The sequence below is a fragment of the Thermobia domestica genome, chromosome 2, assembly GCF_964235325.1.
Source record: "Thermobia domestica chromosome 2, izTheDome1.hap1.1, whole genome shotgun sequence".
NCBI classification, from domain to species: Eukaryota; Metazoa; Arthropoda; class Insecta; order Zygentoma; family Lepismatidae; genus Thermobia; species Thermobia domestica.
The window spans coordinates 152,775,171-152,802,386 of record NC_137455.1 but is presented as its reverse complement, the minus strand read 5'-3'; the positions used below and the strand labels follow the sequence as shown (position 1 = coordinate 152,802,386).

Sequence of the window (27,216 nt, the reverse complement as noted above, 5' to 3'; positions counted from 1 at the left end):
TGCAATGAAATATATGAAACAGGAGAATGGCCAAGAGACTTTCTGAAAACGATCATGATACCGATGGCTAAGAAATCGAACCCAAAGAGATGTGAGGATTATAGAACTATTAGTCTCATATCTCATGCAGCTAAAATTCTGCTCCGAATACTGAACAGAAGGTTATATGGAAGAACAAATAAAGATGTGGAGGAAGAGCAGTTCGGGTTCAGAAGAGGCAAGGGCACAAGAGATGCTATTGGATTATTAAGGGTGATCGGTGAAAGATTTATAGAAAAAGGGAAAGAGGTGTATGTTGTATTTATTGATCTAGAAAAGGCTTTTGACCGCGTGAATTGGGAATTGTTGTTGGGAGTTCTAACAAAGATAGGGTTGGAATGGAAAGATAGAAGACTAATAAGAAACTTATACATGAACCAACAAGTAAGTGTTAGGATAGGGGAAGAACTGACGGAAGAGAGTGCAATTGGAAGGGGAGTTCGACAAGAATGCTGCCTCTCGCCAACACTATTTAATGTCTATCTAGAAGAGATAGTGAAAAAGAGCCTACATGATGATGATGGCATTTCGGTAGGAGGTAGAATGATTAGATGTATAAGATTTGCAGACGATATGGCGCTTGTTGCAGAATCTGAAAAGAAAATCAATAAAATGTTAGAAAAAATGAGAAAGGGCTTTGAAGAATATGGGATGAAAATAAATGTTAGAAAGACAAAAGCCATGGTGATTGGAACGAAGGGGTCTGTGTCAAATATAAAAGTAGGAGAGGAGAAAATAGAACAAGTGAATAGTTTTCGATACCTGGGTAGTATTCTTAGTAATGACATGAAATGCGAACGTGAAATAAAAGCAAGGATAGGAATGGCGAAAGAAGCCTTTAAAAGAAAGAAAAGTCTGTTTTGTGGGACCGTGAACAAAGAGTTGAGAAAAAGACTCATAAAATGCTTCGTGTGGAGTGTTGTACTGTATGGGGCGGAAACGTGGACATTACGTAAAGGTGACGAAAATCGACTGGAAGCCTTCGAAATGTGGGTGTGGAGAAGAATGGAAAGAATTAGTTGGGTCGAGCGGAAAACGAATGAGAGAGTGTTAGAAATGGTGGGTGAGAAAAGAACACTTCTAGATATTATTAGGAAGAGGAAGAGAAACTGGTTGGGACATTGCCTAAGAAGAGATTGTATCATGAGGGACATCCTAGAGGGTATGGTGGCGGGAAAGAGAGGGAGGGGGCGAAGGAGACTACAATTAATGGATGATATTAAAACAGAAAGATCATACGCGAAGACGAAAAGGTTAGCGGAGGACCGTGGAGCATGGAAGCTTCTCAGCTGCGGCAAGTGACCTGCCAATAAAGGCAGAATACCTATGATGATGATGATGATGTAGAACTACGTGCGATATTTTTGGACCAGAAAACCGAGTATGTGGAAAAGATGTGCAATGACGCATTTCTACTGAAGCTTACTTATTTGGCTAATATATTTTCGAAATTAAATGAAGTTAATTTGTACTTACAAGGCAGAGAAGTAGCCGACATATTTGCAGTTCATGATAAAATTCGAGGTCGTGAGGAAACCTGTTTTGTGGAAGAGTAACGTTGAAAACCACAATTATGATTGTTACGAAACATTCCAAACGTTCGTGATCGAAATGTGTGATTCCAGACGATTCCATAATTTCTGAAATATTCGCAAATTTGGAGACATTGAAAGAAAATTTTGAACGTTACTTTCTTGAAGATATGGAAAAGTGTAAGCAACAGAGGTGGATTGCAAACTTGTTTTCAATGGCATTTCAAGTGGGATGTCAGTGAAAACTGACGAGGAACTAATCGACCTATCTGAAGATAGCTCACTTCGAATGAATTTCAACGCCAGAAAACTGGCACTGTTTTGGCTGTCCGTTCAACGAACCTATCCACAAGTTTCTACTGACGTTTTAAAGGTGCTACTCCAGTTTAGTTCTTCCTATTTATGTGAAGCTATGTTTTCAGCGATGGTGGGGATCACGATAAAATAGAGAAACCAACTGCAAGTGTCCAATTCCTTGAGCCTGCAAGTAACTCATATCAGCGTGGATATCAATGCAGTTATTAATAAAATATCGAAAACAAGCACATGTATCGCATGTGCCTCATTATGAATAGCAGTACAAAGATTTTGCTTTCCAATTATTTTTTCTGTATCATGCTTTTTCCTTCCTTTTTTTAAATCTAGAAAATAATAAATTAGAGATATGATTTACAAAATTTAATTGCCTTGAAATACATCACCATTACGTAGAATGTCAATGTGTATTTGAAAAAAAAAAAAGTAGGTAGGCCACAAAATACTTTTTATTATTTAATGGGGTCGCGGTAACAACAAGTTTGAGAACCACTGACTTAATACATTTGGTATATGATCATTATCAACCAGAACTAAATCAACTTGCAGTTATATATTTTTAACAATGTTAATATTTCTTTTGTTAGTTAATGTTTCCGTAACTATTTCCCGCAATTACTCTACTACCAGACGGAGAATCTTGCGTATTTTATTTTAGCATTAATTCTCGTTTTTACCTTCTAGTTTTTGTCATCGTGTTTCTGAGTTTCTTATGTCTGACAGATCGTTTTTCTTTTTTCACTAAAAAGTTACATTTTCTTTACTAACTTAATAATTCCTCACTTGTCCTCGGTCATTTAGGTTATATACCTTCCTATTGCCTTAATAAGTTTATTTTAACTCTTGGGAAGTTAAATTAAAATAAAAAAAGTTTATTTTTAGATTTAGCTATTTCAGTCGCTTTTGATAAATACTTAACTAACTTGTCTATATTGATTACTAATGAAATTTGAATTCAACTTGACATTAAAATTCTTGTAACAATTGCTTAAAATACTGTAACTTCTTTTAGGTAACCTCAGATGTTTATTGTGGCTGTTATTAATACCTAATCGGTTTGGCTTTGAAAAGTCAAACTAGTTATTGATTATATTATCTTCACTAATATCAACAAATGTAAGACTGCTATTTACCGTAATTTATTTACCAAAACACAACTCATGAACTAGTAACTACTGAGTTGAGATTGGATAAAAGTATAAGATAACAACAAAAGTATACATATATACAAGAAAGAAAACATTGCACATGAAGCAATCTCGTTAACCTATTTGTTAACAAAGGATAAGTGCACACTATTTAATTTGGACATTTTTCGACAAATTCGCTGTAAATGAAATCGTAAGTTAGTGTTTCAAACCTATACTTTTTCACTAAAAGAAATGGAAAGTGTAAGATAGTGATGATGGAAGAAGATGGGAGAACTCCCACAAAACTCATGAACCATTTGGCATCACAAACTCACGTCCCCCTGGAATCGAAGCAGGAATCTTTCAAACCAGAAGTGAACTCTCTACCATTGAATTACCACACCTAGTGAGTAAATTTGTACTTGTATATGTATTTGCACATTTTATAATATTAGTAACAGCTGGTAATACAAATACATTTCTGGACTCGCAAGTACGAGTATTTACTTTGTCGCCAAATATACTGCTAACAGTCAAGTAATAAAATATACAATAAATAAAAATTGTTCTCAATGGCTAATGCATATATGTGTGTTCTGAGCCTAACTAAAAAAAAATACACCATTAGTTTCCAATCACAAAAACATTAAACAGACTTCTTAAGCAGAGAAAGTTTATAGGCATTCAAAGAGAAAAACAAAACGTTAAGTATGTAATTCATTTTACTATCACTATTATATACTTCCAACGTGTTACAATGTTTAAATACTTATTTATTACTTCCGGTTGTTATTTTTCCACGTATGTATATGCTAGCTTTTCTTTTGTTTAACATATCAACATTTTTTACTACAAATGAATACAGCATGCCTCAAGAAACAAATCTTATCAATTTCAATGATTTCATTGTTTCATTCTGAAAAATGTCCCTATTTTACAACGAGGTTCACACATCAGAGGTTCAGAGTATCAATAGTAACATACTATACAGTCTTTTAATCAGAAGCCACTTAATTCCTGGAACTGCTTACGACAACTGACAACTCATTTTCATCACGCAGATGCTGAAATAATTCTTCCACTTTGGTTCTAAGTATTTTCTCGTTCTTGCACGTCTTAGGTGCTTGTAATGCGTACAATTCTGGAAACGAGCAGTAAATCCGGCATCTTCCGATTTCTAGCAATTTCCAAAATTGAACTATTTATGCGAAGACTTTTCATGATGATGAAGTCATTACCGATGTGGAAAACTGGATCGTTGTCAATCTAAAGACTTTCACCATAGCTAATATTACAAAACTGTACTTGAATGTATAATACAACTAACTAATGAAATGCTTTTCTAGACTGCGCGGGAAAAACAGTATAAGTCAGAAATTGGCCAAAATGAAATGACAAAATTGTAGATCTATGTGTCATGCTCCACCTCCGTTTAACTTGGTATAAGCCAATTCTAAATGTGAGTTGAATAATCGCGTCTTGGTACTGTTAGTATAAGTGATTCATACTTATGCTTGGTAAAATAAAAAATCATCTTCTGAAAACCTGTGTTTTTTTGACTTTGACTGTTTCTTCCGCGCAGTTTAGATATATCAACAACAGAAAGAGAACAAGAGGAATTCTTACCTCCAGACCAGCACAGTTTCGCCTCCAATCGCATGTTTTGTCCGTAGTTGGGGCTGGACGGTTTTCAACACTTAGCATGCATGCAGTAAGTGTAAGAGTAGCAACTATCACTTCCCATGGATGAGAGGCGCAAAAACTGCCATGCGCCCGGAACACTCGGCTCAGCATCCTGGGACCTGACAAAAAAGTAAGCCTACATCAGATATACAAAGATAAACAATTTCCCAAGACAGTATTTATTAGGGTAAATGATTAAAATCATAAAGTCAGTTAGGCGAAACAAAGTCATCTTGTAATTAATAGATGAACTTTGAATGCATTACAAATTACACTGAAAATCAAATACCGGATATAAGGATACATACAATTAATCTTTACAGAAAAGAAATCACAGAAGTCCTAACTACTGTCGATGAGAAAAAGTTCTCGATCAGTGCATTTCGACGATGATTCTAGATAAAGTGCAGTCTACAAAAAACTAAGTATATATGGCTCCGGTTATGTGGATAAGGATGTTGACGGTTACACATGCAGGTTGTGAAACTGAAAATACTTTCATATCGATACAAAATTATAATCGTTACAATATAGATCTCAGTAAAAACCGTATATATATATATATATATATATATATATATATATATATATATATATATATATATATATATATATATATATATATATATATATATATATATATATATAAGACTCTATAAAATGAATATACTATGGCTTCCTTAAAGAAACCTGTGGTTCATCACCAGAGGAAGAGTTCTGTTTTTAGATATTGTTCTTTGCCAATTCAATCCAGTCTGGATTATTATTACCAGGGTTAGAAATTTTACGGACTTTTTCATGGGGAAAAGAGAAGAAAAAGGTACTAAAATAAGGCGAAAAAAGGGCAATTTTCCTCAACTAATTTGACAACTGCTCTTTTATCTAATTATAAACAATACGTATAAACTATGCACATTTCTAAAGCGCTAAATAAGATTAAGCATCTTTAAATTGTTGAATGTAACCGTGCTCCTATTTGGAGATAAAAGGTCTTAGACGCTAAAGCTTCTATCCACAACTACAGAGACCAGTGGGGCAAACTTCGTATTTACTCAGAGTGGCAACATTTTTCTGGAGACTACTATTTTTATTTTTATTTTTTGCCGAACTATATAACTTGGTCTCACAGAAACAGATAGCCCATTGCTCTTTTTGTAGGCATTGTTCTTCCAAGTTTCTGGGGATGGGGGCAGATTAAAGAAATAAAGGGCATATGTAGGAGAAAAAAGGTGCCAGAAAATTATTCCCAACTGAAAGCAAAATTTTATACATCCGGTATCTTTCGAGAGTTCGTTTTTGCCTCCCTTCCCCCCAAAAAAGTGTGCACTTTAAAATCCCAACCCTAGAAATTACCAACTCACTTAAGATCCTACTTATATTATCCTCCCACCTCCTTCTTGGTCTATCTAAAAGTCTTTCTCCCACCTTTTCCGACTGGCATTTTGGGCACTCCCCGCGTATTTCCCATGCGAGCGACTCAATATCTCCCACTCATCTACTAATGTCTCGACCTACTGTCCGCATGATATTAAATTATCTATATTTATTTTGAAGTTTCACATTGTGTAAGTTTCGAACTTCATTCGTTCATTCCTCTCTATATAAGCCAAACGTTGTTCTCAAAAATTTTTTCAAACACCGACCCATGAATGGATTATTTCTTCTTTTCCCGACTTTTTGTTGAAATCACTTGTGCGATTTCAAAATCAGTTTTATGGATTCTGGAAACTGGTCGACTACAGGTTATTGTTTTTCGTAGAAAACTATCTTTAACAGATTTTTATTTTTATTTTATTTTATTTTATTTTATTTTTGTACGCACATATACATTATGACAAATATCACATCTACCGTCCCTTCAGTTTGATGTTGAACATTCTATTATTTATAAATCCGACCATACAAATTGTTCTTAACACAGGATACCAGTTATGAACATTGTTCTCCTGCAGAAAATTGATGATGATCACATTGTAAGGCTGTCACTTCGGTTCTACGTAATTTCTTGAATCGTTAGTAATAATAATAATAATAATAATAATAATAATAATAATAATAATAATAATAGTAATAATATCTGAAATTTAATTTCGTTGACTCCTTATGTTCCCTTTCATTCTTCAATATTTTCTTTAAATTTCCTATAGTAGTCCTACCCCAAATAACTGATTGGGACACTATCTTACCTCCAGGATATTCTACCATAGAAAGCCAATAAAACACTTTTTTATTTTACAGGTTAAGAATGTCACACAAAAAAAAAATCGCCGTGTTGATCAAACATGTTGATGACCATGCTCACTGTTCGACTTCCTATAGTGAAATCAATCAAGTTTTACAATGGAAGATACAAAAAATGAAATGAAATGAAATATTTGAAAAAAAATGAAATGAAATCTTTGTTTTACGTCCCGCGGTTATGCCGGTTAGGCTAAAGGAGACGGTGATTATGAGAAATGAATGAAATGGTGGAATGAAGAAATTGGGAGGAAACGGAAGAACCCCGAGAAAACCCACGCACACGGTGTTTGTCCATCACAAAGTTCACTTGGCGGGGGCTGGGATCGAACCCGGAACCCCAAGCACCAGAGGTGAACGCTCTACCACTGAGTCACTGCGGCCCCTAATGGAAAATACATTCTCCTACTACACTCCCATACATTTTTGTTCGATCCGAGTACGAATATCTCCCGATTAAATATCAAACACCGTGTTGAGTCCACAATGAATATAAAGCATTTTTAATTGTTATACTAAAGTTGATGACAGTCACATTTTCAAAATTAAGCAGAACATTGGAACTCTCTAGAGGATGGGTAAGTCCCGTTACACATTCTCCATTTCACAAATATAAAATATCGTGGTTTACTTTGTCATCACATACAATGAATTTTGTGCTTAGAAATCATGTGATCAGTACTGTTATCGCAGTAACTGAATACAACACAATATTCGAGAAGAAGTTTTGGAGAGAAAATTTGTAGTCAATTGCCGAGTTCTCTCACAGTAAACCACAATTCGGCAGTTGCTCGGTGGCGCTGTTTATTGATCATATCCCTTATAAAATTAGATCAATAGATACAACATCATGTTGTATACGAGTATGCAAACTACTGAAGTTCAACAAATCGCAACGTTGTGTTTTGGGCTAAGGAAAGATTCAATTTGCTGCACTCGAATTGGATACGAATCCATCACACACAATGATATAGGCTAGTTTGTCCATGTATATTTTTGCACTTTTTTCTATGGTGCTGTTAATGGCTGTCTGAATTAGAGTAGAGTTTAGCATCCCTTTCAGAAGCGAGACTATGTGGACCTAAAGATTAGCATTGGATTCAAACCATATATATGTTTCCACCGGAAATAGGATGTTCTGTTAATGGGTCATACAAAGATATTTACACCCCCACTTCACAAATACACTTTGACGTTGTCCTTTTCTGTAGATTACGGCAACTGGAATAGAAATGTAAGACGATTCCTTTGCTTCGTGTTCGAACATATACTGTTTCCAAAGGTGTGGATTGGATGTGAATCCTAGACTGCATCAATTGCTTTGGTCAGGCCACGAAGTAACCTTAGCTTCTATTAGATAATTCTATGTGTGATAAAAATCAATCAACAACACTAACAATGGCTAAACTATGGAGTACTGTGACAAAATCATTCAACAGTATCTTCTCATGAGAGTTTCTCCTGAAACTTCTCGTCGAACGTAACACTTGTTTTCGTAACAACTGTTTTACGATAACGATAATATTCACAATGATGTTCTAATTGTATGTACCTATGTAATGTATGTCGTGATATAAGGCAAATGATGATATTGGTTACAAGTATGAGGTAGACGACACCTATGTTTCGGAACTTATCTATACCTCACCCTGTACAGTTTTTATGGGAAACCTTTTTTAATCAACTTGATTTTATATAATTTTAGTGAGCACCTATTAGATGGTTTATATAATCACTGTATTATAATTATTTCGTTTAATTTAATTGCACAGAGTTGCATGTTGGAATATATGTATTAAAGTCACTTAATTGTTTTTAATAGAGTACACCGTTACTTTAAAAATTGAAGAACAGAAATCACACTGTCAGAGGTTCAATTCTGGAAAGTAGTAATTCTAACTGTAAATACGATCTCTAGTTATGCAATTATTTCAGAGCATGTTGAAGCAGTGTATAATAAATCAACACCAAAACCACATTCATTCTTGATCTTTGCTCTAAGGAAAGCGTAACAAAGTAATAAAGGATGAACTGATAAATGCAGACGTATATTTCGAACATAAAAATCAAAGTTTATCACACTAGCAAAACTTTCATCCTTGGTAACTTACTTGCAAATCTGTAAAGGCCACGGAACATTATCTCATAAATCTACAGCAGATGTTAAACCTGTAGCTTAAAAAACGAAAAAAAATCACACTGTCGTCAGAGGAAACACTCGCACTTTCAACACATTCATAACCATCATGTGTACATGTACAAAATATGGCATACTGTTCTCTTATTTTTCTGCTTCGAAATGTAAACAGCATTACTTCTCTTGGCAAGGAACTATTTATACGTGTTGGTAAAATATTTTGAAGCAGTCAATACTATTTAGTCTCAGTAAATAACGACCACAAACAAAGTAATTGCCGTAATTGAAAAGATTAGCCAGAAAAGTAAACAGCTCTGGTCCCGAAGAAGATATAGAAAAAATTATCGCACACAGCAAATCCAACCTTCGCGGCGGCAGTGGAGTGAGAAATTCATTTTTTCTGGGAGGCTAAGATGGTTCAGTTATGCAGAGCTCACCTCTTGTACGAAGAGTCTCTGATCGGATCACAAACCATGTAATTCTGAGGTAAACCTTGGGTTTCCTTCTCAAATCTTTCTTTTGTCTGGCATTTTCATTACACCAATTCTTCCATAATTATTCACTTGTACTTCCATAATTATTCACATAAAATCATTCATTTGTAATTTCTAGCCTACAGGCCGTATATGTGGAGCGTTAAACGGCAGGCTTCATATATGCAGACGGACTTTTGTTTCATAGCTCAGAATATCTCAGGTCCCGACTCCCAGGTATGAGCACAGTCATCAGAGTTCAATTTATGAACTATTGATACATTAGTCAAAATTGCTTCTGGAAATCATTGAAAGATTAATTACTTTACTAAACAGATTCATTACTTAATATGTTCCCTGTCTTTTCTACTGAATTAGTACGGTGTAATAATCATAGAGGTTTGTTTCTACGTGATTTCGTAGAGTGGAAGTCAATTGTGAAATTAATTTTTAAAGTCCAAAAACGTTACGACGATTACAGTGCTAATCTATTATGAAAAATTCTGAAATTTTGAGATACTTTTATCTATGGTACTTGTACTATTTTTCTTTAAATATTTTACTATCTCAATTCTTCCCACAACAAAGAACTCTTACTACAATGGCGCATGAAGCACAACGGTGGCAAATTTCTAGAAAAGCAAATGGCAAGGTTAAATAAATAAACCTTTCTTAATAAATTCATATAAAAACGGGAGCTTTCTTATAAAGAGGGAATTTCAAGTGTGGCAATTAAGTCATCTTTATTTGATCTTGGTAATATAACCAATTTAAACCATCCAAATTTACGTGTTAATGTATTAGTACTGCTAAAATTAAAATAATATACAAAAAAATCGTCTATGTTAGTAGTGTATCCGAATATTCATTTTTAATAAATTAACAAATTGTTCAAATAATAATCCATTATCCGAATAATTATTCGAGCAAATTATACAAATAATTAATATTGTTCGAATATTCAAATGATGAATATTCAAAGAATTCATTATTCAGATACTCGAATAATGAATTGTTCGAAATTTAACAGCATTCGTATGTATGCATGTATGTATATGTATGACTTCGTGCAAGTTTGGATTGAATCCAATATATTCGTAAATGGCCAAGAATAATGATTTTAAAAAGACGATCATGAGAAAAAACTGTCAAGCTGTTTTCAATTACTATAAATGGTCGCTAATATACTCAATAGTCAGCTGAGAGCACACTGCTTGTCATTTCCAGAACTGATTAACAGTTAAGGCCCATATTGCCACCTAGTGTTGCCACGAGACGAGACGAGACGAGACTTTAGGGTGTCTCGTCTCGTGTCTCGTCTCGAAAAAATGTGCTCGTCCCGTCTCGTGTCTCGTCTCGAGAGGTTCTGTCCCGTCTCGTCTCGTTTTGTCTCGTAAAAATATAGCAGCATACCATGGGAACGAAAGTAAAATGTAGCAGGCTGCACAATGCTAATCAAGATACAACTAAGTTATTACCCAGAACACACAAGACAAGAAATGTCACGGTAGCTACACCGTGAAGCCTTCACCTCTGGTGTATGTGGTAGTCGGTTCGATCTCGGTTAGTGCCATGTGAGCTTTGTGGTGGACAAACATTGAATGTGTGTGGGGACCGGGGTGGCTCAGTGGTAGAGCGTTCACCTCTGGTGCTTGCGATCTCGGGTTCGATCCCAGCCCCGCCAAGTGAACTTTGTGGTGGACAAACACCGTGTGCGTGGGTTTTCTCGGGGTTTTCCCGTTTCCTCCCACTTTCTTCATTCCACCATTTCATTCATTACTCATCATCACTGTGTCCTAACCGGCATAACCGTGGGACGTAAAACTCAAAGATTTCATTTCATTTCATTTCATTTTTCGAATGTGTGTGTTTTCTCGAAGTTGTCTAGTGTCCTACTACTTTCTTCATTCCACTAATTTCCCCATCATCATCCATTCGGCCAAAGTTGCCTAAAGGTCTTAAAAATGAATTCAAATAAGCTCACAAGGCAAGGACAAATAGTTTACAAGATAATATATCTCTGCTGTTAGTTGTCTAAGGCTTCTCGACCTTGGCTTTTTTTTTTTTTTTTTTTTTTACATTCTGAAACTGAAATTTGTTTCACCAGTTTCAATACACGAATATATAGTAAAATGCTCATAGGTACGTCGAAGATGAAGACACTAATGTCAAATAATGTTTACACGACAAGCACAGTTCGATGTAAAGGTGTCACCATCCCGACACTACCGTATACTATCAACCCACTTGCTTTGTAGTGTCTATATATATATATATATATATATATATATATATATATATATATATATATATATATATATATATATATCAGAGAGAGAGAGATGGAAAGATACCGTATTTATCCGTGTATGCCGTGCACCTTTTCTGCATAAAAACGAAGTCAAAATTCAGGGTGCGCGGCATACACGAGGAAATATAGAATTGACTGAGCCATCAAGCATTTAAAATCACGGGGAATTTTTATTAGCTTAATACTGGAATATTGTGAGTAATTTTACAAGAGTAGAAAAGTTTTAATATAAAATGACAAGTTGCAGCTCATCTTTCCTCTTTGCATCAACCGGCCTTTCAAGAACTACTTGCGGCGACTGTACACTGAATGGATGGCAACTGCAGTACACGAAACTACGCCAACTGGCCGAATTAAGAAACCTGCACTCCGCCTTTTGTGCGAATGGATTATTGAAGCATGGAATTCAATTCCAGAGGATCTTGTCGTCCGCAGCTTTAAAAAATGCTGCATTTCCAATGCCAGCGATGGGAGCGAAGACTTTATTTAGTCCGATGGTGATACGTGTTCCAGCTCCTCGGCGACGAAGAAAGCTCGGCACGGGAGTGATTTCTGTTAATAATCACGGTATTGTTGGATTGTCTCTGTGTATAACAATTTTAATGATTAAAAGTAGGATGAAAAATACATTGTACCTTTTTTTTTTTATATTTAGAAAATTGATGTGCGCTGCTTACATGAGTTTATTTATTTATTTATTTATTTATTTTTTCAATTTTAACGTTCCAGAAATTGGGGGTGCGCGGCTTACACGGGGACGCGTTATACACGCGTAAATACGGTATATAGATAAATAGAGAGATAGATATGTGTGTACACTTTGATTTCATATATTCCAGCCTTTAGGTTTCACAGTGTTAGCCCATACCAATCAAAAAACTACTTTCCATTTTAGCATGTTTAGATTTGTTGCATTTTTTCTTTTAAAAAAAGCTCGGAACCAAATAATTTTATTGAGTAATGGAAAGTATTTGATTGAAATTTTATATGTTACTGCACAGTAAGCTCTACTTAAAGTGCCATAGTAATGGTAGCTGAACGACACATCGGACGAAAGAATGCTTGGAGCAAGTCTTCACCTCCATGGTTCAAATCTGTTCCCATAACCGCGGGATGTGTGATACATATGGTGGTTGCCCGGTTTGTGTAACAAACTCATGACAGTACACCCAGATTAGCTAGTGGTCTAAAAAAAAAAGTTGATTTTTGGGTGGCCATTTTGGATTAAAGTTTCTTATATTGTCGTGATCTATTCGCAATCATACAACATACATCTTCATACCAAGCCGAGCGGTCTGCGGCGACAGACCATCGGCTTGAAGTCCCCGAGTTGAGTCCCGGAAGGGTCATGTGTATGGATTTTAACAGCATTTGTTTTTTCGTATTGTGTCAGGGGGGGGGAAGTCGTACGGGATAAAAGGATTTCAGTCTGAAAAAATTGGAGAGAATATCCTCCCCCAAGATACTTTCATAGGAGTAAGGAATTAGTAAAAATATAGGATATACATTTTATAGCAGGTTTAAAAATATGGTTTGGGTATCCTATTTCCTTTCTGTTAATTATGTTCTTCAATGTTCGAATTTTGATCATTCTCATGATATTTTCTGCTTTCAACGGAGTTCCATGATCATTATACCAAATGTTCTTTACATTTATCAAGTTCGAAAGATTTTATGCGCCTGTAAGAAACCATTTTTGAAGATAATTCAGGTCCTAATGAATATTATTCACTAGGAAAGGGAAGTATTTCAGTCCTCTCAACATGGAAGCAGAGGGCAATTTCGCACTCTGGTCAGATCAAAGATTTCCGCGCAAGAAAAGGAAGGCCCCCCTGTAAAACCTCTTCACCTCCAGTGGTATTGTTAGTACCATAAATTTGCTGAAAGCAAACAATTTGAAGGGTTCGTCGACAGTATCTTTGCTTTCCTTTGTCCTTCGACCGGCTTCCAAACAAAGAGGTGAATTTTACAACATGACTGCTGTATAATAAGGGAGCGATTGGTAAAATGGTATAAGTGTGTTTTTATGTATATTATATATGTATATATATATATATATATATATATATATATATATATATATATATATATATATGTGTGTGTGTGTGTGTGTGTGTGTGTGAGAGAGAGAGAGAGAGAGAGAGAGAGAGAGAGAGAGAGAAGACAAAATTTTAGTTGCAAGATGACATACTTCAATTGCCGTTTTCGGTTCATATAGCAAAAAGAATACCGCAACTACAGTCTGTGATGAGTGTAGACCTTACCCAGTTTTCCAATTGAATAGCTGGTGGTGGTAGTTCGGTTTCTTGACCTTGTAAAAATCTTCCCTGTCTTTGATTTTGTTTGTCATCATTCCAGCCAGAAATGAAAAAAATGAGAATTCCTCAGTTTACAGCAAGGGGAATTGGGGACAAGACATTAAGTATGATATTCCTGGAAGCTCATGTATCACGATTGTTTCATTCAATAGACAGAGGACACTTTTCTATGAAGGCTTTTCAACATATTTTCTCACAAAGGGGATTTTCCTTTTGCAACCTATATGACCACTGGCAATTTCAATCTTGGCCATTCCCGCCAGCGTTTTCATTTTCGAGACACGAGACGAGACGAGACATTTCAGGAGACGTCCCGTCTCGTCTCGTTTTCGAGACGGGACAAGCATTCTGTCTCGTCTCGTGTCTCGTCTAAAAGGGTTCTGTCTCGTCTCGTGGCAACACTATTGCCACCTAATTTACATTGAATTGAAACGGAATTAAATATTTAACATTCCACGGTTATGACCTTTAAGCTAAAGGAGACGGATGATTTAGTGAAAAAGTGAAAGATTATGAAGGGATTGGTGGAATGAGAATAAATGTGGGAAGAAACGCGGAAACCCCGTGTTTATTAAAACAACATACAGAGCACACACACAAAAACACTAAAGATTCAAATATCATTCTAAGAATTTCGAAGCCCTTGAGCAACGATAACCATATAATCAAATCAGAAACTTCGATATTTCCAGTAATTAAGATTTGCTTTTTGTAACATCATTTTATTATTTCAAACACGGATTTTTTTCTCATATGCATACATCCTACGATTGAAAATTCATTTTCACGGTTGTTCTCTCTCTCATGAAATACTGCCTGCCATACTGACACAAATACGTTAAAAAGCTGACATTAACTTAATTAAAAAGGAAGTGCGGGAAATAAACAAATGGTCGTTCATCAAGAACTTACCGCTGAAGCCAAATGATAGGGTAAAACAATCTCAGTGCAATGGAGGAGTACACGGTTCTAGGATTCGACCGTCCATAAATTCGGATACATTTATACCTATGCTGATAACACATAAAGTGGAAACCCATGATTCATGGCATGATTCATCAGTCACTAGACACTCTAAATGGGTACTTAAATTGGTAACATGGCTGCTGAGTGACATTCATGCTAAAAATGCAGCAAGAAAAGTAAAGATCAAAAGCCTTACAAAAGAGCAATACGCTGGAAAAACTGTCAGTGATAAATAAAATCTGAAATTAGATATACAGGCTGTCCAATATACAATGCAACCCGGAGTTTGGGATAGTAGAACTTTTGAACTTGAAGTAATACACAAATAATGGTTATACCAAAATGAAGCCTTGTTCATGCATATATTTTTAAACTAGGAAGCAACGATTGAAGTACACTAGGAACCACACAGTGTTGCCAGATGTAACCGAAGGCTTTTTTTTTTTTTGCAAGACATGTAAATTGACTCATAATTCATACGTATGGATGTTCTGTCATTAATTTTCAGTTTGCTTAGTTGGAGTAGCGTGCAAAATATGGAGCAGCAAAAAGAATTTTTCATTTCCACCGATAACTAATCGGATGAGGCCTTTGTAAGGGGAACTAGGGAAATCGTAGTTTTCATATATTAACACTCTGATTTGGCAATTCTACTGATGTTTCACTGCATCAAAAGATGTGTTAAGGATCTGTCTACATTATGCAATTCCTGAAAATAATGAAAAACAAACTTTGAAATTATCATGATAAAATTTTTATTTAGATGTACCCGGCAACACCGCTATTCATTTCTATATGGATATTTAAAGCAAGAGGTATACAAGAACAAATCTCGAACTATTCAAGACCTGGAAACGAACATTCGCAGTGCCAATGAGAACATTAAGACTTCTAATCTTCGTAAAGTTGCTGCCAACCTGGTGAAACGTGTGAACCAGTGTTGGAATCAAAACAAGGGACACTCCCAGCATCCACTGTAGAGCTGGTAACACATTTCTGATAGTAGCAGTGTTGCCGGGTACATATAAGTAAACGTTTTATCATAACAATTTCAAAGTTTGTTACGGTTACCATACGTCAGCACTTATGGGGACATCCCCGCAATTTTAGAGTACATTTTCCAAATATGCTGTCACGGTGTTTTGTGAATATATTAGCATATATGAATATTTAAATGGTCAAGTCTAGACACACCGTGATTTTACATGTTATCGTTGTGCTGATTATATTCTTTCAGCATATCAGTCACGTAAAAAGGAAGGGAAAAATAGAGATTGATATTAGTTGTATGGTTTTATTTAGAAAATCATACATACAATTTATTTACTTTGTTTCAGATATTCAAAGATGAAAATACCATCATTTTTCTTAGATCACGTACTCTATTTGCTATATGATTCTTGTATACGACTTACCGACCGCCACAACGTTTATCGCCTACAATAACGTATGCAAAGGAGCAAGTTTTTCGGGTTTGAACCTCCTTCAATAAAATATATACAACATACAAAGATATGTAAAAGAAACCCGTTCCTGTCCTCGATATGAACTCGGGAGTTTGACCCCCTTGATGACACTCTGTGTAAGCCACTGATCGCCTACACCTGCACAATAGTGAATAATTTCAGAAATCGCATTAAATCGTTTCAAGTTACAGATCTACTAATTCTATGGTTCACAAATCTGTAAGATTAAATATTGGGTCGTAAAGGTCTGGTAGATTATCCTAATTTGTATCAATACTATCCGCTCAGGAGTACGTGTATAATTAGGTTGCCTAGAATTCAATTTTACGTATATTACCCTTACATTTGCTTCTCCGCCTATCCAAAGGTATTTTACACGGTTCCAACTAACACTCTATGCACATACCTCCTAACCTTCCCATTCATCTCGAGTTAATTATTCGACCTGTGTTTGCTGACAAATAAGCCTACTTACCGTGAAGTTCACCATTAGTTTTATCCAAATGTCCGTTTATTCGTCTTTTCGCGCTATTTCTCTCAATATTTTCTAAAATAACTCAAAGTGGCAAGAAAAAAAAAATAAATAAAGCATATCCCTTGACCTTGTATTGAACAATCCGACCTCAATCAACTCTAATGATTAAAAAAAAAAAAAAATGAGTTGTCCACACAATATACACGAATGTTCTGATTTGAAAATAAACATGCTGTCCAACTGCTCCATAAACAATTCTATTTCTTTATAAATAACTTATCTTCGCCTTTAATAACACACACATCCAGGAATCAAACATTCTGCAAGAAATCAAATAAACAGCGTTAAAACTTTTAAATTAGTGATTTCACAATTAGGGAAGCGCGCCTTCTGTTTTGCCAGCCTGTCTGCAACGCTCATACAAACTCTAGTCTGGAGCTTTTTCAGCGGCAACTACGAGCCACCGGTTTCTGTCAAGCTGGCAGTTATTCAGAAACTTTTTTATATAGTATGATACTCTTTTTGTGTTTCTATATTGGTAAACCGAAAGAAAGGAGTAAGTCGAGGGTTCTTAAGACTAGGTGAGCGGAAATCAATTCAAAAATTTTACTCTCCGATACCAAGTGTTCTACAGAGGTTTCTTAATATTCATTGAGCTTTGTACCGTACCATTGCTCACTACAGACTTCTTCTTCTTCTTTTCTATAGAGTCAAGTAGCGTCATTTTAGATGTTGCTAGAGGAGGACAAGATTCTGCACTCATATAATTTTGCGTATTTTATTATTGTATTAGTATACAATTAATTAAAACGTGTATTTCTCAAACTCAGGAAAGGGCAGTTAACCCTTTCCCTTAATGACGCCCCTGGTAAACTACACCTTAGCACAAATTACAATAATGGTTGATTTTAGTTGCAGTTGATATAAGCTTAATCAATTTCTAACTCAAAATTCTTGGCAATCCGAAAATACAGTAGTTTAATTCACTACACTGTTCAAACCCATTATATATTTGATTTCTGAGCTCAGTTGGAAAACTGGATAAAAACTAGGTCAACGTTTGATTCCAGTTGAAGTTAATGTAATTCGGTGTCTCATAGATTTTGCGTTGAAAAGAGATGTAACTCCACATAAACTAACAAAATTATCTAACAAGATATTACATCTGAAGACTCACAAATAACGTAAAAATCCAGTTAAAATTGCATGTAACATTTCTTGAAGATTTTCTGTTATGTATTAACATTTCTTCGTACAGTACTTGTTTGAATTAGTGGAATATGTAGCAAGAAGAAAGAAGCTTAAGCAATGGTTCCCAACCTTTTTGACCGACGACACATTTCACTAAACGCCCACGAAATTGTGACACGCTTGTTTTTGATTAATAATAATAATAGTAATACCGGTATAACAACAATAATAGTAATCAGGAACGTACGCACGGGTGGGTCCTTTGGGTATGGACTCCTCGAAATCCTGACTTTTCTGTAAATTTAGTCCAATTTTAAGGGTGATTTTACAAGTTTTAATATAATTTATCCTTATACTGAATTTGGACTCCTCGTGAAATAAATTCTTGCGTACATATCATAATAATAATAATAAGTAGTACCTAAGTCTAACGATAGTAAAGCTAAGGACTTTTTTTTTTAAATCGATTTCCGGAGTGTGGGATAATTTTAAGGAACAAGGGAAAATTTAGACTGGCAAGAGGAAACTGCTTCACTTGGTTAGCATCACTATCGTAACTAAGAAGAAACCTTTCCTGCTTTACCGACATCTAACAAGGCCTTCTTAGTAAAAACAATGTACTGCAAAACATTTTGTTCTCCTTCCTAATCATTTGAGGAGAACACAGGAGCTCTCAGAATAAGAAACGAGTACCTGTGATTCAAATTGTTGTGAATAAAAAATGAAGCATTAAAATGATGGAAGTAAGTAAACTCAGGACGTTTTTAAAAAACAAGGACATTTCTCGATTTTCTAGGCATCTGCGCAACACGCGGGACAGCTCTTTGAAAAACAGTACTGACTGCGAAAATCAGTACGTCTGGTCACCCTAGCGAATCGAATGTATTCTTCTAAATTAAGTAGCATGTCGAGTGATATCGGAGGACAGAGGTGAAGTGCTGGTATGCTGACCTATCATTACCGAAAGTCCGATATATCTATCTATCTATATATATATATATATATATATATATATATATATATATATATATATATATATATATATATATATATATATATATATATATATATATTACAACAGAAACTATTGTCAAGTAGTCGTTTGGTACGTTTTACAGTTTGTCAATAAGTACCTGAAGATGTGCCAATCAATCTCTTTCCTTCTTTAAATTATTGCAGATATTGCTAGTCTGCACAAGTATGGCGTTCAAATCAGCACCAAACATTTTATGGTTCTATTTGTGATTGTGGGATATCGCACATAAATCTAAACGGACTACTGGAATGTCTAGAAACATTACTTTCATGGCTTGTTTTCGGCATACGACACATGCCAAGTCTAATAATTAACGTTTGTTTTTTGACAGGTTAGTGGGATTTGGTATGTTGATCTTACCAGATATACTAAAAGTCATTGTTGCAGGTGCTGACTGGTCTCTAAATAAATTTTACCGTATTCAGGTTTCATGATAAATATAAATTATGTTGCATAGAGACTTTCCGAGTGTCATAAAATTTATCTTTAACTTCTAAAATTTCACAACACACCCCATGGAACTGAGTCATACACCGGTTGGATACCAATTGAATGTGTTGGAACCGGTTGGGAACCACTGGCTTAATGGATATGGACTGAAACAACATTGTCTTCCTGAAATAATACACAAATGATTTAACGTTGAAATAATATTTTATTATGTGTAATATATAAGGTTATGAACCAACCTAAAACAGCATTATTCCAATTTTACTGAAATGAGATTTAGAGAAAGAATTGTGCACAGAATCTCCTAAAAAGACACTACGAATCGTCTCGCCATTATTCCGGAAGATATTAATGAAACAACATAAAGAAGGCCACTGTAAACGTGGTTCCGAAACTGTCGACCGGTCGGTCGAAAAACAAGGAAGTGTTAGAGGTCAACAGGTAATAAGATATTCGTTTATATATGCTTCTATAATGTAAAAGCCATTGGCACCAGTGACATTGAATACATCATGTATATACTATATATTTTAAAAATTTTACATATCTAATAGGAACAAAATAACATGTATAATTGAATATATCATAGGATGCATGTAAGTCTATATTTTGTTCGTATTCCTACATATATATACCCCTATATATGGAAAGTTTCCTTGGAATATTTTTCTGAGATCACTGCAAACGTTTCGGAATGGAACAGGCTTGCAACCAAAATAGCCAATACTATAGCACAATGAAATCTAGTTCTCGCAGTATTAACAGGAGTTCTGGTAATAGTTTGCTGAGTGTTTTTGTCCAGTTTTCACAACAGTCTCCTTTGGTTAGTAATACATTTTGATTTAATGGTCTGATGGCATTTTTGCTGCCTACAACGTAGACGGAATTGATTTCGTGAACAGCGATATTCCGCTTTCGAAGATGATATAGCGTATCAAGGAAATTTCAGTGTTTGTATTGTATTCTTTATTTTCGTCCTTTTTTCATAGTATCTATATATTAAAATGCTAGAGAAATTTATACGTTTGTGGCCAATCCTTTTGACAATGAGATCTCGAAAACACAAGTGTTAGAAACGTGTCGTTCACGCTGGTTGATTCCAAGTGTTGTGTAGATTTGACAGTTCTCATTCAAATTAAAAAAAAAAAAAGTGTTTATTTTTCTTTTTCACATTTTAGGTGTCGTTTTGGCCCTATTGACCCTTGTGAAAGGCAACCAGTAGACGAGCTACGTATAGCGGGTTGATGGACATTTCAGGCGCTTTGCTTTAATCTGAATGAGAAAACCTACTGCAAGCTGACAACTTCGATGGCTTGTGGACCCAAAATGTGGCATACTTGGAAATGGAGTTATAAGAAAAATATTAAAATATTACATTTATATGTTTGTTTATAGCAATTCACTCCCTTCAAGAGTCTTCCTATCCTTTACTTGTGTTCGTAAAGGGATTTGCACAGATATAGTGAGAAGTGGGGAGGAGATTCACGCTCATATTAGAACTGTGCGCTGTGTAAATAGCGCTGGTTCAGCTAATTGTGTTACAATGCATCTGAAGTGTACACGTCGTTTATAGATACAAAAGTAAAAGGAACATTGTTAAATTACATACATTAGGCTAATATTATACCTTATAGTTTTGCATGGTATATAGAAGTCTTTGCATATTTCTCTAATGCTAAAAGCAAGTAATGACACCGATTAGGTTGCACGTGACTTCAATAGATCATGTAAATTTTAATATAATTAACAATTCATATATTCTTCTACTGAGAAAAGGCAGTGTTGTTATGAATATTTCTGGAGCTCTTTTTGAAATTTACCAACAGAGTCTTGAGTCTTGATATCTTCGGGAAGTTTATTGTAAATCATAATACCCGTGTATTTATATAGTATTTTATATAAAGCAGTTCTATGTTTTTAAATAGAAAAGTTTTATTTGTTTCTTGTTCATGATTATGCTGTTCTTCTACTCTCGTAAGAACATCCTCTAGGTATCTACAAATATCGGTAAATTTCAGATGTACAAACAGAGACTGGGTGTATACGAGTATATATATATAATATATATATATATATATATATATATATATATATATATATATATATATATATATATATATTGCTTTGCAATGATCTTTTGGCGTAGTTGCCATTATTCTTACTATTTGTTTATGTAAAAATTACTTTGTCTTTGCATGCATTTTCCCAAAAATACAATGCGATATGTTAAATTAGACTAGAATAATTCAAAGTAAATTGTTTCTTAAGTAGAATCTTTTAACACATTTTTAAGTACTTTAACCGAAATAAACCTGGTTTAATTTTTTTTGCAAAACTTAGTTATATGTTCACCTCACGAGAGATTTTAATTTATCAAAATTCCTAAGAATTTGGTCGATATCGAGTAGTCTATTTCATTATTTTCAATTAAGATATTCATAGGCTGTGTATGTTTATTGCGCAGGTGATGAAAGTTGATTGCTTGTGTTCTTTTAATGTTCAATTTAAGCTTATTTCCTTAAGTCCAGTGACAGTTTAGAAATGATTTCATTTGTACTACCTTGAACATCCTCATTAGTTTTCTTTTTTGCTAATAATGTTAGTGACATCTGCATAAAGGGATACTTCTGCTTATGAAATTATGCTCGGTATAGTTGTTAATGTATATCAAAAAATAATAACGCCCTAATATGGGTCCTTATGACACTCCAATATATTTTATGTTTCTCCGATATGTAGTATGTACCTCAGTTTGTTTCTCTGTTAATGTATGTAATTTTCGCTATTTGCTGTCGATTTTCCAGATACGATTTAAACTACTTGGATGCAGTGTGTCTCATCCCATAATCTTGAAGCTTTGAAAAATTTATATTTTTGTTTAATAAAACTCAGTGATGGGCGCTTCAGAAATGAGATATATGAACTATTAGAAAGAGCATTTAAAATTAAGCATTACTAGAAATAAATGTATCTTTAAAGTTACTGCTGTCTCAAAATTTCTGTGTACACATCTACACCATCTTTCTTTTTTAACAATTATGTTGTTTCTTTGTATTCTACTATTAAAAAAGAAAAGCGGATTTTTAAGTTAGGTTACGGACAGATAATATGTGAAGTCTTCTAGAACCTGACTTATACAACTTTTCAATTATTACGATTTTCAATAAATCAATTAATGTATTTTGCTTCAGCAACCATACGTTTACGCTAATAGCAAGTTTTGAACTAAAATTTCAAGAATACAGTACTACTCATTAACTGGAAACGGAGGAACTGCCACAAGAGTGGAAAGAATCAATCATTGTTCCAATTCACAAGAAATGCGACAAGACTGATCGCAACAATTATCGAGGCATTTGTCTTTTGTCAACATCCTATACAGTTCTCTAAAACATCCTATTAGCAAGATTGACCACATATGCAGATGAAATTATTGGCGATTATCAGTGTGGAGTTAGGCGAAATTGATCAACTATTGACTAGATATTTACAATTCGATACATATTCAAAACAAATGGAATTACAATACTCTAATACATCAATGATTTATTGATTTTGAAAGGTCTACGACTCAGTTAGGAGGGAAACATTGTACGACATTCCTACAGAATTTGGAATAGCGAAGAAGCTAGTTAGATTAATTAAAATATGTTTAAATGAATCCCAAAGTAAAGTCCAAGAAGATAAAAATTCTTGTCGAGAATGGCGTGAAACAGGGAAATGCGTTGTTGCCATTATTATTCAACTTTGTTTTGGAGTATACTACAAAGAAAATAAAAAAAAAATGGCAACCAGGGCCTAGAACTGAATGGTATTAACTAGGTTATGACGTATGATGTAAACCTGATAGGAGATGATAGATGAACAATAGAAAAAAATGAAGATCTTATTAAACAAGTGCAGGGACATGGGTTTAGAAGTAAATACAGAGAAACTAAATACATGGAAGTTCGCCCGGAACATAATATTACAAATTATGGATACGTCCATGGGTAGAGTCATGAATTGTCTGGTGGGTGCAGACAACGGTACAGTCTCGCAAATTTTGACAGGTCTTAGTAGGTGCCATCTTATAGGTGGCATTATTTTTGTCTATAAGTTGGGGACAATGCCGCTCCATGCCCCTCATAGCTCCGCCCATGGGTATGTCAAAATACCAAATAATATTTTCGACAAAATGGATACTTTAAAAATATTTAGGATCAATAATAACGGACCAAAACCATATCTACGAACAAATTAAATGTCGGCTGAAAACAGGGAACTCGTATTTTTATTCAGTTCAATTTTATTTATTTATTTTTCCGCGAATTCTGTCGAGGAACGTGAAGCTTGAAATTCATAAAACGATAATCATGTCTGTTGTGCTGTATGGTTGTGAAATATGGTCGCTTACTCTGAGGGAAGAATGCAGACTGCAAGTACAGTATTTGAGAAAATCCTGAGACAAATATTCGGACTCAAGAAGAATGGGAATGGCAGAAACTTCATAACGAGGTACTGCATAATTATACCGTTTACCAAACATTGTTAGGGTCATCAAGTTAAGAAGGCTTAGGTGGGCAGGTCATGTAGCCAGAAGGGAAGAATATAGGAACGCTTTCAAAGTTTTCACTGGAAATCCAATCAGAAAACGACCATTAGGAAGATTAGACGCAGATGGGAAGACACTATTAAGATGGATCTCGCAGAAATAGGAATACAAAGTAGAAACTGGATCCAGTCGGCTAAGGACATAAGTCAATGAAGAGCTTTTGTGGACGCGGCATTGAATCTTCAGATTCCATAGGCCATAGAGTGAGTGAGTTAGTTTAGTCATATTACTTAATTTAATACAACATTTTGCTTCCACGTGTTTTGTGCCATCTAGTATACACAACATAAATGACCGTGAAGAAACTATTTGAGATTTCTTCTTTAAATTCCCATATAAGAAATTCCCTTAGTATGCACTACATGAGATTGGAATATACGCTTTGTAACCACCAGTCCCTTGTCAAACGCAATATTATTTAACTATTAAATAAAGTCGTCTGATCAGTGGGCGTCACCAGGACCTTCACCCAAAGAAGCACGTCGCGTCATGTAGCTTGGGATATTCAGTGTAATTGGGTCAAGGATATATGCATCGTTCCTCGTTATTATACGTGATTTGCGTTGTAAGAAGTCATCAAGTAAGTAGTATGTTTGAAATTACCTTAAAACTATTGACATATTACGCTATTTGTTCTACAACATATGATGCAATGTGATTTGAAAGAAAAATATCTAAGATTTAAGATTCCTCTCAACAATTACCTGGCTAGTGCCATTATTTGTACTTTCTCTGTCCTCATAGCGATTTGTAAACATACAACTTCCGTTCTATGCTGATCGTGAGGCTAAAATGCTCAGCGTGTAGAAAGTAGAATACCTTGACTTCATTTTCTAAAGAAACAAACATTAATGAGAAAAATACACCCAAGTGTAGTCTCCTCGTGTCCCATCACTTACTTACACCTAAAACCGTTTCTTACGTTATTATTACTATTATTATTATTATTAAATACACACACACAAATGTTATGTCTACTGTATTGGGAAGCTGTTATGGAAATAATTTGAAATTACTAATCTAAGGTCTCACTCTCTTTGCTTTATGTCACTTTATTACAGTAAAATCTCTTTTCGAGTTCTCTGTTGAAGGTTATTTGGAAACCACGTGTTTATAACACGACAAATAAACTAAACTATGATCCGCCAGACGGTGTATGTTTGAGCGATGCGTAGTCAGCACATCGGATATATACATGGGAGCACCAAAGAAAGCTAGATACCGTTAAAATATACTTTTCTTGTTAGATGTGCTAAATGTGTATTTCTGATGCTATGACTTGCGAAGTTTAGATCAAAGGATGGGGCTATGTGAGCTTTACGGCAGTGTTTTCCTAGTAGTATCCCAACATTTATCTATTTTTAATGCAATCAATTATTTGTTGCCAGTAGTTTGCATTTATCGTAGACATCTATTACAGCAGCGAATTAAAATATTACCTTTATTTTGTATGTTAGATTGGCTGCACTTTTTGTTTTCCGCGCAGTGGCTGGCAGTTACGATGAATACGAAACACTGTATTTGAAACACGTAGTGCCATATGCAATGGAAAGCTAGTTGACACGAGTTGTTCATCGGAATTCCACGTTTCTCTTCGTAAAGTTTTCTAATGACTTTTAAACAGTAAAAACGAAATTAAAGACATAAAAAAGAATGTAGTTCACTCTTTAAACCAGACTACGCTAGACGCATTAGGACAGCAGTTTCAAATTTGCTCCTATCCCATCAGCGCGGAATACTATCTACATCAGTGGTAGAAACGCAACGGCTATAAAGAAAGAAAGTAAAAAAAATAAAAATAAAAAATAAAAAATAAAATTGTCCGCAACTTTTTGGCCTGGGAAATTTCGCTCTTAAAAAACAATTTCAAGATAGTGCAGAGATGACAGTTCGTTCCGCCTTAGTTTTTCCATTATAATACGAAAAGACATTTAATTACTGTATTCTGAAGAGAAAATCCTGAAAAAATTCAAGAATGAAAGAAAATCGGTCATCCGATAGGAAAGAAAAAAGGAAGTCGGTGGATGCATTCTAGTTCCAACGAATTGTTTATAGAGCTGTTAGTTTAACGTTCAACGACACAAATATATAACTAAAAAGTTTAATAGTGTTAGCAATAACTGTTCTGAAAATGTAGTAGATTTCGTGGAACAAAATTATCATTTAGAATTTATGAACAAACTATAATATCTAGATACTTGACAAGAAGGTTAGGCAACCAAAACGACAATTGGGATATGCTGTTTGCACAACGTACACTTGCTGGCATCAACTGCAATGCCAATATCAAAACTAATTCAGACAGATAGATCTGGATTGAACATAAGATTCACAAGTACTGGATGTTGTGAACGCATTTTCTTAATTAAGAACCTGAATTGAAAAACATTCCAAGTCCACAAACGCGTATACATATTTTTCTCGTTGATATACTGTATGTTTCACGCACTTCGAAATTTAACGATGAACAACAAGGAAAATAATTAATAAGACTAAGAAAAAACTTTCAAACAATATCATTCAATATTATGTTTTTCCGTTACTCCTAAAAAAATACTCCAGTGGATCTGAGTCGTTTTTCAATTCAAGTCTTCAATTGTAGAATCCACTACAGGGAAGCAAAAGTGGTATTTGAACAAATAAGTAATAAAAAATCAGATGTAAAAAAACTTGGCATTTTATGGGAAAAATACCTGCCCCCCCCCCCAAAAAGTTTTTTTTAAAAAAAATCTCTAATCAGTGGTGTGTGCAAAGGAAGGGTTTCCGGGTTTTAACCCTCTTCTCATCAACAAGAATTATGGAAATATAATAGTTTACTGAACTAAAATATGTATACAAAATTGGTGCGTGTCCCGAAACAAT

At 34.8% G+C, this 27,216-nt stretch overlaps 1 protein-coding gene across 4 annotated transcripts in view; it reads right to left on the bottom strand.

The window, feature by feature from the left end:
• Hmgcr (HMG coenzyme A reductase) overlaps nucleotides 1-27,216 on the bottom strand; it is a 514,078-nt gene that overhangs the window by 124,317 nt on the left and 362,545 nt on the right. For all 4 annotated transcript variants that reach the window (XM_081747341.1, XM_081747354.1, XM_081747347.1 and 1 more), the window contains one exon: nucleotides 4,643-4,818. In XM_081747341.1, the coding sequence (XP_081603467.1) occupies nucleotides 4,643-4,810 (168 nt within the window). In that variant the 5' untranslated portion in view covers nucleotides 4,811-4,818. The remainder of the gene's footprint in view (nucleotides 1-4,642; nucleotides 4,819-27,216) is intronic.